Source organism: Cyprinodon tularosa, unplaced genomic scaffold, assembly GCF_016077235.1.
Source record: "Cyprinodon tularosa strain WSP-4 unplaced genomic scaffold, ASM1607723v1 ctg71, whole genome shotgun sequence".
NCBI lineage: Eukaryota > Metazoa > Chordata > Actinopteri > Cyprinodontiformes > Cyprinodontidae > Cyprinodon > Cyprinodon tularosa.
The window spans coordinates 4,192,299-4,205,515 of NW_024039463.1; the positions used below are offsets into that span (position 1 = coordinate 4,192,299).

The following is a 13,217-nucleotide window of genomic DNA, read 5'->3' on the forward strand; positions in this document are numbered from 1 at the left end:
TTTGTATTAATATGATCACTCTTTTTTTCAGAGAGTTTGGCCAACTGGCCTATGAGCTGTTGGACCAGTCCTACAAGCATGATGAGCAGGTGGCCATGAAACTCCTAACATACGAGCTAGTGAACTGGAGTAACTCCACCTGTCTGAAGCTGGCTGTGGCCGCAAAACAACGGGACTTCATCGCTCACACTTGCAGCCAGATGTTGCTTACTGACATGTGGATGGGCTGTTTAAGGATAGGCAAAAATCCTGGCCTCAAGGTGGATCTTTAAAGTGATTTTGTTATTAAGCAGTTCTAACAAATAGTTGTTTCAAAACTTGGTGTTTTAATCAGATAAACAATATCACACCTAGGTTATTCTTGGCATCATCTTACCTCCTCTGATTCTGCTCCTGGATTTCCGAATTGGAGAGGACACTTCTTATCAAAGACCTGGAGACAAACAGGAAGGAAAGGACAAAGATGATGACACAAAATCCAGCAAGGTCCATGCGCAATGATATGTTTCACATACTGTCATATCAGAATAAAGGATGACAACTTTATGACTGTGTTGATGCTGTAGGACCCTAACAATGACGGGGTTTCCCGCAAAGGAGATGAGGAGGAGGGCAGCGCTAATGTCCGCAAAATTCCAATCGGGAGAAGGTTTTTTGAGTTTTATGACGCCCCTTTTACCAAATTCTGGTTCAATACTGTAAGTTCGAGACTTGAAGAAGATTATATATTTTGAAATAACTTTAAGCACATCCTTAACGTTTTGCCTTTTTTCTTATGTCGCTTCTCTTATAGATTTGCTATCTGGGTTATTTGATGATGTATAATTACATCATCCTGGTTAAAATGGAGCGGTGGCCATCTGTACAAGAGTGGACAGTCATTGCATACATCCTCACACTTGGCACAGAAAAAGTTAGACAGGTAAAAGATGAAAATATGTTCCTTGTAAATTTTCTCAATAATACTGAATGTTTTAATAGGTTGATTTTAAATTCTGGTGCATAGATTCTGATGTCAGAGCCAGGGAAGCTGAAACAGAAGATAAGTGTTTGGATGGAGGACTACTGGAACATCACAGACCTTGCTGCCATCTCTACCTTCCTTCTGGCGCTAATGCTGCGCTTGCAGCCCGAACCATACATGGGCTACGGAAGAGTCATCTACTGCATAGACATAATCTTCTGGTACATACGTGTGCTGGACATCTTTGGAGTCAACAAGTACCTGGGACCCTACGTGATGATGATAGGGAAAATGGTAGACACAGTAAAGTTTGAAGAAATATATGCAGGCATAAAATGTGCAACTAAACTCAAATATGTTTGCTTCTGTTTCCTTTAGATGATTGATATGATGTATTTTGTGGTGATCATGCTGGTGGTACTGATGAGCTTTGGGGTAGCTCGGCAAGCCATCCTTCACCCGGATGAAGAACCGACTTGGCGTCTGGCCAGGAACATCTTCTACATGCCCTACTGGATGATCTATGGGGAGGTTTTTGCGGACTCGATAGACCGTAAGACTAGAATTCATAGTAAGATTCTGTTTCCTGATTCTGGGCAGATGATCAGTGTTTTCTTTTTAAATTTCACTAAAGTTAATTTTTTGATGTGTACAAAATGGTACACGCCATACTTTGGCTCCCTCTGCTGGCAGATTTGTGGAAATTCTTTAAGGCTTTCATTGCAATAATGCTGCATAGAACAGGAACAGAACAGACATTGCATGTCTTCTCACTTATTCACCTACTTGTTAAGATGTGTTTTTCTGTGAAAGTTTCTTGTGTCAGGGTGAAGTCATAAACACAAAGTCAAAATCAGCAATAAGCAAACAACATGTAATGTTTTTAAATGGTTTAAACAAGAATAAAACAAACCAAGAATTAGTTAAAACACAAAATGGAACAGTAAAATTATTCACTAGTTTTTTGTTTGTTTTTTTACTTCTTTTGCCTATTTTTTATTCATATTACAGGCTATGTGGTTGTATTTGAACATCTGGAATGTCCGATATAAAAAAGCAGAAAAACCTCAGTGCATGTGTGGGAATGACACATTCATCCAATTTTGAAAATTATATTTAAAGGTTTTTTTCGTTGTTTCCATAGGCAAACATATCTATACCTTTATATGTTTGTAGTTATTTTAACTCGAGCCTTATGATCTCTGGTCATAATTTTAAAATTATTAAAATCTAAATTAATTTTTGTTAAAGCATTAAAAGTTTCCAATGACAATTTGCGTTGTTATATTGTACTCTGTTTATTTACTTTAAGTCTTCAGAAGACAAAATTCAAGGGAATATAAATATAAATTATGACATCAACAGTAGCTTATCTATCTTAGAAGCAGATGGAAAATGTTCAATTTTGGAATGGAATTTACTCTCCATAGTTCCCAAACAATTACAAAGTGCTGTAAAATATCTAATACGAAAAAAAATAATTAAATACGCAAACTCACCAAACTGCTTCAGGTTTAATATTCCTGCTTAGAATTTCAGTTGCAAAATATTTTATATTAATCAGGAGTTTAGTTTATAACATTTAAAAGTTATTGCATTGTTGTTGCATATTGCTAATATAAACTGTAAGCTGGTTATATTACGATTATCCTCCAAATTTTAGTCAAATACAGTAAACGAAAAATTTGTTTGAAGGACTACAAAATTCAACTTCACCTTGGCATAATTCTGTTATATTGATATAACCTTTTATATTTATATTAACTTTTTCTTTGTGCTCTTGTGTATGTCTTGTATTTTCCTAAGTCTATGCAATGGAAATCAATCGTAAGTCGTTTTCAATTCATCTGCTTTTAACTCTAATAATCAGGCTGAACTTTATATACCAAAACTAATTCTCTAATCTATTTCCCCTCAGCTCCATGTGGAGAACATTTATACGATGAAGATGGGAAAAAACTTCCTCCATGTATCCCTGGTGCATGGCTCACACCTGCAATAATGGCTTGTTATCTTCTCGTGGCAAACATCCTTCTGGTTAACTTGCTCATTGCTGTCTTCAAGTAAACAGATCAGTCTGCGTTTTCTAATATTATATAATATATATATATTATATATATAATATATAATATTTGTCTTTTCCGTCACACAGCAACACTTTCTTTGAAGTCAAATCCATCTCCAACCAGGTGTGGAAGTTTCAAAGATACCAGCTGATCATGACTTTCCATGATCGCCCCATCCTGCCTCCGCCTCTCATCATCCTGAGCCACCTCTACATCCTCTTCAACAGACTTTTCCGGCGCTGCGTCAAGAAGAAACAGGAAGGAGAGCTTGATGAGAAAGACCGGGGCCTTAGTTAGTGTCCTCCATTAAACAATATTAATTACAGAAAACGTGCTACTGATCGAGTCAAAGGGAAGTTTACGTTTGGTTTTATTTTTTCCTGCAGAGCTTAGGCTGAATCCAGAGGAGCTTAAGAATCTGTACGAGTTTGAGGAACAGTGCGTGGAGGAGCATTTCCGTGAAAAGGAGGATGAGCAACAGTCCTCAAGTGATGAACGAATTAAGGTTACTTCCGAGAGGTAAAATTCTCCCTCTGTCTTACTTTCCTAAGCCATTGCAATTACAGGTATTTTACAGTATTTTTCATCTTCTTGGTAGAGTTGAGAACATGGCAATGCGTCTGGAAGAGGTCAATGAGAGAGAAAACACTATGAAAGCATCTCTCCAGACGGTAGACCTACGTCTGGCCCAGCTGGAAGAGCTTCATGGGCGTATGGCTTCAGCGTTGGAAAAGCTTGCAGGGTTGGACAAAATGGAGCTAACCAGAACCTTCTCCAAATCCTCGTCCATGTGCGACCATTCCTCTCTCCTCCGGCAAGGCAGCATCAACAGCGCAGATGGCTACAGCCTCTACCGCTTCCACATGGACATGGAAGAGTTTGCATCCAGACAGAAGGACACGGACGAGAAAGGAGGCTTAGAGAGAGAGCGGAGTGTACGCCAAGCTTCAAGCACTTGTGCTCTCAACACAGCACAGACCCTAGAGGTTGGTGGTTTGGATAGATCTCAATCCAGTTCATGTGTGGACATTTTCATATCTCCCTGTGAACAGAAGGTTCCTTCTGGGGCATCAAGCCAAGAGACTATCACAGACATAAAGCAAGGCGGCGCAATGCTTCTGGACAAAAACAGGCTAAAACCTTTCTCGCCAGCCAAAAGGGCTAAATCTCTGAGATACTATCCTGCTGAAGACCAACTCATGTCTCCTTTAACAAAGAGATCCATCAGCACCATTGCTGTCCACCCCCCTGATACAGTAGAGGGGGCTGCTGAGCCTACAGCTGAGGCCAAACCTCTGGTAGGAGCTTCTCCTTCTCCAAGGAGGGCAATATCTCTAAGAGATCTTCCAGCCGAAAACCAAAGTCAGACATCCCCTAAGATTAGGAAAAGGGCTATCAGCAGTATAATCTATGACCCAGCTGAAGCAGGTGATAAAACTCAGGCACATGTAGAGCACCAGGTCCATCCTGGTGGAAAAGCATCCTCAGTCCAAACCGCCACTTCACATGAAGAGCTAAAACGACTGAACAACACAGAAAGTGAGGCCAGACAAACGGGAGTAGAGCAAGACGACGACCAAAGGACGACAAAGCCCAAGAGAAATGCCTCAGACGGTACAGACTACCTGACTGTAGCTGATGAAAGGTACATGCGGTCTCACAGGTCAAAGAGCTGCAACGCCAGCGACAGAAAAGCAAAGCCCCTGATGGTCTCAAAGGAGCCAAGAGCCTCCAGCAGTGAGAGGAACCTCCCTGAAGCAAGCGGGGCGTCAGCTTGGGAGGAAGAGAAAAGGAGGTTGGAGGACGAGAAATAAAAGAAATCAAGAAAAGAAACTTAAAAAAGCAAGACTGAGCAGCTAAACATGTTTGGAAAATGATGGGAAAATTATTTGAAAAATATAAAAGGTGTTAAGAAAAAGAAAACACCTAAAGTAAGATTTTTTTTTCTTTACTGCTGCTGCTTTCAGTGAGTGTAAGATAGAAGTTACAGTCTACCAGTCACATTACAGTTTTTCCCAGTTGTGTTTTCATTTAGAGGAACTTTAAGGGAAACCTACCACACATCTTCTCTTTAGTATAAAATAAAAAAAGGCATGCATACACAATGTGAATAGCAAAAAAAAAAAACAACATTCTACATATACGCTCGTCATTTTCGAATACTACCTGTAAACTTTTTTTTTTCTTCAGATGCTCTGTGCTTAGTATTGAGCCTCCATAGGGATCTCCCTACCGCTTTCATGCAATAAACATCACACTTGTAAAAAGTATAAATTCAGTCCTGGTTCTAAGAAATAAACACCTTTCACAGTTTCATTTAAACACCAAAAACCTGTGTACATGTAGGTTCTATAAGAAAAAAAAAAGAATAAAAACTATCAAAATACAACATTTTGCACTTGTTTGCTTTTTTTTTTAGCTATTTTATCACAACATTCCTCAGCAGCAGAACTAATGTCAGTGCAACAGAAGGCCAGAAGCTTAATACATACATGAACGTCAAACAGACAGGCACAATCAACGCTGGAACATGATCTCTCACAGCATCGGCATAGGAATTCTTATACTAGGTAGTACATATGATATAAAAATGGTGCTACAATATGTTAAATAATAATACAATAGTGTGCAACTGATACATTTTCATATTATAAACTCCAGCAGAGTGTTTGCCTTCTGCAGGGAAAGCTACAAACGCCTGCAAAAGTCTTTTGCATGAGCAGATATAAAGTCTAGGGGCCCCTGTCGAAAGTCTTCTGATCAGCAGAACAGGCCAGGAGCGTCACAACCGCCATGAACAGGTGACCTCAGATGGCAGTAAGACCCTGTGTGTGCAAGAGCAGCACTGGTGCAGCTGCAGCGACGGAGCCTGAGAGGAAGTCCTCGACGACAAGCAAGGTCACGAAAGAGGTGTGACGCCCATCCGTCTGTAGCTTAGAGGAGAGAGCACTTGAAGAATTTAATTCTCTTAGACTTCTTATCTGTGATCTTCACCGGTTTCCCTGTTCCTCCGCCGCTGCTGTCAGTCTAACAATCCAAGAAACCACAGATAGAGCCGTTAGTATGAAAAACTGCAGCAGACTGGATAAACATGTCAGCATTGCTTACCGTTTTTGAGCACAGATTGTTTAAAATGTCCCTTGCAATCGTATAAAAGGCCTTCAAAAAAAAGAGAACCACATGTTAATGTAGCGATTGCGTAAATCAATCATTTACAATGACAGAGCCGCTTTCTATCAATACAACCTGCTGCAAAATTTAAACATTCTCGATTGGATTTTAAGCAATGGTCAATTACAAAGCAGAGCAAAAAAATATATCTTTTTTTTAGTGATAAGAGTCTGAAAAGTGCGGCATGTATTTAAATTCAGTCTCCATTCGTCTGAAACTGGCTTTCAAAAAATGGATAAACACACACACAAAATATGTGAAAGGAGACTTTCCAAAGTTTTGGCTAGGTGTTAAACCCAAACTAATTCAACTTATGGCTAATTTTGACATCAAGTATTATTTTGAGTTTATTCTGTTTCACTTAAAAGAAAAATTCAGATTATACAGCGACCAATCTAGAATTTTAACTTGAATATAATAACATCTGTGAAGTCAGAAAAAGATTAGGGTGATGAAAACGAGGTATTCCAGCCTTAAAGACTTGGAGCTCATCGCAAAGAACTTACTACCACTACGTATTGGGGGAGTGTTGGCCTATTGGGTTAGAGCAGTACACTTGTGCTCTGAGAAGGTAGCAAGTACCCAGATGATCCCCACAGCCTGCACTCTGGGTTCCTGAGCAAACCCTTAACCCCACCCTGCTCCCTGTGCGCCACACAATGGCAGCCCACTCCTCCCAAAGGGAACAGATCCAATACAGAGAGTGAAATTCCCCTATTGTTGGACAATAAAAGGATTTATATTTACATTTCCAAACATAAAGCTGGTCAGCATTTTAGGTATCAGTTTAATTGTTATAAAGCCATTTTTTGACATGATTTATTTGAATTAATACATTTTTTTGTTTTCAATACTCCTCTAAAACCGTTTTCTTACTTTTTGTTAGAAGTTCTTTATATTTTCTAACAGAAACAATCCACTTAATTGGACTTAAAGCTACAGTGTGTAACTTTTAGCGACATCTAGCGGTCACACCGCAGACTGCAGCAACATGAACATCTTTCCCCCCACCGCTTCTCCCCCCCAACAGTACGGCGAGCGTTACGGGACAAAATGTCTTCCACGACGTCCGCATCACCTACCTTCTCAAGTGATGAGGTTTGTTTACATAGATAATTTTACAGATAGTATTTCATTAGTCTGTGTAGGGTATAGATTTCATGTAAACTTAAGATAATAAATATACCCGTTATTTTTTCTACATCGTTGTGACGTTTTGGCGATCTCGCAATCGCTAGTTTGTTGGCTCTGCGCTGCCGTAGCGCAAAGATGTCTGCCTCCATAGCTGCGAGACCCGCTCCTATGTAATTATAAATAACGAATTCTAAGGCAACGCAAATATTAAGGTTAAGAGGCTGAGCTCGTAGATGATGTTAAATAACATAGTTATGTATAATATATTACATTTCTGACTGTATATCCCTGTAATTATTACACACTGTAGCTTTAAATAATTTTATATCTGAATCTATTGGGAGCAAAAATAATTTTGGGAGCTGATTCAGCTTCTAATTAACTTAAACATAGAGCCAGAGCTATAATAAAACGGTTTTAAACAAAGCATACGTATGTGTTGGAATGGCCTAGTCAAAGTCTGACTCAAAGATGCATCCAACATTTTTCAGATTTGTATGTATAAAATATAACACAGCTTATACAAGTCTTCATAGTTTATGTCCTTCTTTGTGTTTTTATATCACATGAATTCCCCTCCACTGAGGTGCGTAGTTTTATTCCCACAGAGTCTGTAAATACAAGTTTTATTCCTTTCCAGCTTTATGTTTAGAATAAAAGCGCTCCACTTACCTCTTCTACATTAAAGCCAGACTTGGCGCTAGTTTCTAAGAACTTCACTCCATAATCGATGGCCAGCTGAGGGAGATTTAAGTTAACAGTTTTAGTTTATTTCCAAACTGCATTTGCTTTCTGGAAGGTTTTACTGTGAGTGCAGGCTGCAGAGACTCACTTTTTCACCACGGTCCTTCGACACCTGTCTCCTGTCAGTCATGTCGCATTTGTTACCCAGGATCATTTTCTCCACGTCAGATGAGGCGTGCTGGAAATATTAGAAAGGCTCATTTAAAGGAAAAGAATGCTAAAAGCACAAAGCAGACGTAAAGCAGAACATCTTAAACCATTTTTATTTTGAGGTTTGAAATCACCTCTTCAATGTTTCTGATCCAGTTTTTGATGTTGTCGAAGGACTTCTCGTTGCTGATGTCATAGACCAACATAATTCCCTGAGGAGGAGAAAAAAGAAAGAAAAAGACTACATCAGTAAGCCATGAGGTGAAAAAGATGGGGGTAGATTTAGAGTGAGCAGCTTGAGAAGAGCAGGGCCTTACCATGGCGCCTCTGTAGTATGCTGTGGTAATGGTGCGAAACCTTTCCTGTCCTGCAGTGTCCCTGACATCAGAAGGAAGAAAATAAATGTTAGAGCTGCTGCTCTGATTGTAACAGTTTGTCTTTTATTTTAGAAATGACCAAACGATCAAAAAGAGACTTTACCAAATCTGGAGTTTGACTCTTTTTCCTTCCAGCTCTATGGTTCTGATCTTGAAGTCAATACCTGCATTTGAACAACAAAATGGGGTCAGAGAAGAATTCAAAGTTCCTCTATATTTTCAGAACTAAATGTCCTAGTTTTCTAAATACAAACTGCAGATCAGTTTGATATAAAGTTTTACAGTAAATTTCTATGGATGGATTGATGGTACAGTTGATACAGGGGGTGGGGGGTTGACTCTACTAATTAAAGCTTAATTAGAAGATAAATCAATTTTACCTTAAGAACATCAAAATAAAAGGTTTGGGGAATTAAGGCTAACTTTGATTTTGTGTTGGAGAGATTAGTGAACTTATGGTAAAAGAGTGAGAACCCCTGCAGGGTTTAGAACAAGTTAATAATTGTTTACTAAACTCTCTAAATGGTTATTTACTGCCGATTATATTCCGTCTTGATGACGAAACAACCAAAAGATATGTTTTTCATTCAAACAGTTAATTCATGTAAACTTGTTAAGCCTGAAAACAGTGACTCCAGTTTAGTTTTTCTTTCAATGAGTGTTCATTTCTTGCATTTGCACCAAGGTCTACACAATGGTTCTATAAACGATGTACACAAAATAAAAGCCCCAGAAAGATTAGCAAGAATCCCCACAACAAAATGGTGTGCAAACTTATAAAAATGATTTTGACATCTTTGTAAAACTTCTCCAATATAATATTTTATACGTATTTGCTTTAAAAAATATATATAGAAAGTCAGTCAGTGACTGCATAGATGTATATTAAAATATTAGAAAAATCAAATCAACATTAGTGAATAAAAATATATTCATATAAATTAGTGCATCCCCTTTTGTTCCTTTTATATAAGTCAGTAACTTAGATCCACCAAAAACTGTCAATATCGAGCACTTTGCTGTTATCTTATCTAATGTTATTAACCAAATACTGATTATTACTTTCTTACTGCAATTACAATAAAAATGTACTTACAATTAGCATTTAAAACATTGCTTTTTAATTTTCATAATATAAAAAACTAATTTGGCCAATGCTTTTTATTGCACGTAAGGAAAATAGCTGCTTTAATTGTTGTATGGTTTTAACATCCTTGTCACTGATTGTTTGACCTTTTTGGTTAATGCAAATTGTGTATTAACCAAAGTTCTGCCCCAAATCGGTGTGTTTGTGATGATCTAGCTTCAACAATGAATGTCAGGGTATATTTTTTACCCCAGAGGTCTTCAACAGGGGGTCCGTGAGCCCTAGGGGGTCCACAGAGGTACTGCATGGGGGTCGTGAAAGTTTTGGTTGATTTGACTTTTTTATTTTTTTATATCTCCCCCTGTAATTTTTTTCTAGTAATTGAAATGTCTTTAAATCCACATTAACATGAATTCAACACACTGAAGTAAACAGATAAATGGAGGCAGCAGATGTCTTTCAGTCATCAATGTGCACATTCAGCGACACACAGGAGCTTTTTCAAGCTGGGCACCGTTTCATTCACAACCAGAACTACTGTAATAATCCCAGGGAGAAATTACTTTTGTACATTACTCCATCTGTAATAGAGTGACTATAGGACCAGTTTGATATAACACAATTTCATACAATTTATACAAGTAGGGGATCCCCGCTCCATCTTGCCATCAGTTTGGGGGTCCTTGGCCTGGAAAAAGTTGAAGACCCCTGTTTTACACCATTTGGACTGCTAGATGGACAACAGAACAATAGACAATGCATGGAGAATAAATTTTATGAACCAGGGGCGGAGCTAGATGGGGGGCCAGGGGTGGCCATGGCCACTCTTAGCCAATCACTGGCCACCCCTACCAATTTTTCCCCTCTAATACAGACTGTGGCAGCAGTAATACTCTCAAGTGGAATATTTAAGACATTTTAATTTTTCACATAGTAACAATTACTTGACAACAAAAAGCACTGTGGTTAATTATGCACATCAATATACTAACATTAAAGATGATAAGTGCAGAATTCATGCTGTTTTCAGAGCTAGATTTTTAGTTTTTTATGGGGTAAAGAGAGAATTATGCGTCTCTGCAAGTCATTTAGGAGTCTTCGGTGAAATCATAGATAAATAAATATTTTAATAAAAACGTATTAAGCAAGCAACTTATGTAGATATTAGTACTTGAAAATATTAATTTTATGCAGAATGATTAATGATAATAGTAGGTAAGTAATGACAATGGAAAAGATTTACGCCCCAGAACTCAAACCTGAAAGGATTTTATCTATTATATCTTTCATCTGGAAAGCACAGATGTTTAAATATATGCGTTTATTTGTTAGCAAAGGCTGTAGGATAGTATAGTTTGTCTTCATTTAAAAAAATCTGGATGTTGTGCTTGTTAATTTTCCTTTTGGAACAGGGTAGATTGACCCTGAGGTTCTGACGCCTATCCTAGCCAATAAGAAAGTTGATTTTCCTTCAAAACATTTCCACCCAGATTATGTACCTTGCACACGAGATAAAGATTACTTTGTTGATCACTAACATATTATTTTAACACTTTTTCACACAGGAAACCAGAAAAATTCTCTGACAATAAGGATAGTTTTATAAAGGTTAAAAGACATTTAAATAAATATATATAACGGTACTCTTTTGTGACCAAATCCTTATTATAATGGATATGGAGACCACATCAGCAGCAGTGGTATTTGCCTATAATGAGAAGCACATTGCATTGGACATATTTGATGGAGCTGAGCTAACAGGAGGGAATTGTTACCATCACGCCCATTGTCTCACATTTATCCATGTAAATCTCATTAACATACAGCAAGTCTCTGTGATATGAATCACAGCAGCTTTCTTCCAGGCATTTCTGCTAAGGCAGTCTTGTCAAAGGTTCGGTAAATGGCTGTAGAGTTTAAAATGCGATATTTTATTTTCCATGGGGTACATATATACTCACCTATTGTGGATATGAAGGTGGTGTTGAAGGAGTCCTCGCTGAACCTGAACAGCAGACATGTCTTTCCGACGCCGCTGTCTCCTATGAGCAGCAGTTTGAAGAGGTAGTCATATGTTTTCGCCATCTTTTAAAAGTCAAATTTTCTGCGGAGAAGAAAATAAAAAAAAGCCGTCAAAGGGAGGAGGGGTCCACCCGTGTGGATATCTTCAGCTGTCGGCCAGACTGCAAACAGCGGACCGGTGCCGGAGGTGGTGACGTCAGTGTTTTCGCTTTGCCTTGTGGGATATGTAGTTCCAGAAAAAAGTACCCCTATCCAGATAAAGGCTAGATGTCTTACGGCGGAGTCTCAAACGTCATCACCGGGCGGCCATCTTACCACAGGCAGGCTTTCTGTTGTGCTCTGTGGTACTTAATGTAAGGTGAGTGATCAGCACGAACACAAATACTCTTATCTCATTGAATTCTTGCCGGATTTACAAACAGTTTGGTTTCTTACAAACGTTATGAACGTGGCTATAATTCTTGATGCTTGAACATGTCGAAATTGCAGATTTTCTTGTCGAAAAATGACTTGATCGTGCAGCATAGTTGTGCATCACGGTTACTTGCGCAAGTTATCAATAACGATTGTATGACAATTAATCTTTAGTGTAAATTACAATCTTTGTGGATGTGGTTGTAGCTATTAGTTGGCTAATAACAATAATCTGAGTGTTGTTGTATTTTCATTATTAGCCTAACGTTAGCTGGCTAATAACAAGAAGCTACGAAGTGAGACCTAAAGTTAGTAAGTTAGCAGCTAACGTTACAGTTTAGCTAGCTGCTAACGTTAACCAGCAACTTTGCATCAGTGGAAGAGGCAGAATTTATACATGATTAATGCATGATTTCCAATCGATTTGGTTTGTCAAAACATCTTACATTATGTTACAGGAATTTGCTGGGTCTTTTAATAGGAAGATGCCAGACTTTTGTGCAGCCTACGGATGCTCCAATCGCCGTAGTGTCAAAACGAGTGCCAGTGGGATCACCTTTCACATGTAAGATATGAAATTATGATTGGTTTTTGGGATAATCGTTAGTTAATTAGTGGATGTATGTACAATACAGGCTCTGGTACACAGGAACAGCGGGGCTATGACTTAATAGTATTACAAGATTGCCAATAGTCAAAACCTGAGGGAAATCAATATCCCAATGGCCCAAAAAGATAAATGTTCCCTTAATTTCCCCATGGTTATTATAAATTATTTTAATAATACAACTCTTATTTCAGGATTTGTTGTGCGACGGGCTCTGAAAAAGCTGTCCTGTGATGTCTGCCGTGCCAGCTTGGTAACAGATGCTGCATCTGCCATCAAGGACCAGAGCTACCACCTGCTGAAGTTAAAAAACAATGGAGGTCTGGTGATTCCATCAGAAGGCACAGTGATGGTAGTCAGGGCAGCAGAGTGGGTTCTTCGTCAGACCTCATGTACCAGACGATCACAGCCCATCAAAGTGCTAGAGGTCGTGTACATTGTACGGAAGAGGCTGCACCACATTGCCAAAATAACCAACCTT

General features: G+C 38.6%; 2 protein-coding genes across 2 annotated transcripts in view; one reads left to right on the forward strand and one right to left on the reverse strand.

Moving 5' to 3' along the window:
• The window catches only part of LOC119772398 (transient receptor potential cation channel subfamily M member 1), a 23,664-nt gene extending 18,250 nt beyond the window's left edge, over positions 1-5,414 (forward strand). The window contains exons 17-27 of the mRNA XM_038268800.1: positions 32-260; positions 355-486; positions 567-698; positions 794-922; positions 1,007-1,258; positions 1,343-1,517; positions 2,771-2,791; positions 2,883-3,027; positions 3,117-3,322; positions 3,417-3,549; positions 3,629-5,414. Coding sequence (XP_038124728.1) covers positions 32-260; positions 355-486; positions 567-698; positions 794-922; positions 1,007-1,258; positions 1,343-1,517; positions 2,771-2,791; positions 2,883-3,027; positions 3,117-3,322; positions 3,417-3,549; positions 3,629-4,844 — 2,770 coding nt within the window. The 3' untranslated portion in view covers positions 4,845-5,414. The remainder of the gene's footprint in view (positions 1-31; positions 261-354; positions 487-566; positions 699-793; positions 923-1,006; positions 1,259-1,342; positions 1,518-2,770; positions 2,792-2,882; positions 3,028-3,116; positions 3,323-3,416; positions 3,550-3,628) is intronic.
• LOC119772399 (ras-related protein Rab-8B-like) lies at positions 4,963-11,778 on the reverse strand. The gene is made up of 8 exons (XM_038268802.1): positions 11,655-11,778; positions 8,710-8,770; positions 8,547-8,607; positions 8,364-8,441; positions 8,168-8,257; positions 8,008-8,073; positions 6,139-6,189; positions 4,963-6,057 (listed from the first exon to the last, which is right to left on the reverse strand). Exons 1-8 carry the CDS (start codon positions 11,776-11,778, stop codon positions 5,965-5,967), a joined length of 624 nt encoding a protein of 207 aa, XP_038124730.1. The 3' UTR covers positions 4,963-5,964.
• Between the last annotated feature and the right edge of the window lie 1,439 nt (positions 11,779-13,217).

Bases quoted from the DNA above. Each gene is read 5' to 3' on its own strand.
- LOC119772399 (XM_038268802.1), bottom strand. From the start codon at position 11,778: ATGGCGAAAACATATGACTACCTCTTCAAACTGCTGCTCATAGGAGAC. The intron at 8,442-8,546 runs GTAAGGCCCTGC...TCTCCTCCTCAG, and splicing joins CATACTACAGAGGCGCCATG to GGAATTATGTTGGTCTATGA. The intron at 6,190-8,007 runs GTAAGTGGAGCG...TTTTTTTTGAAG, and splicing joins CTGGCTTTAATGTAGAAGAG to GCCTTTTATACGATTGCAAG.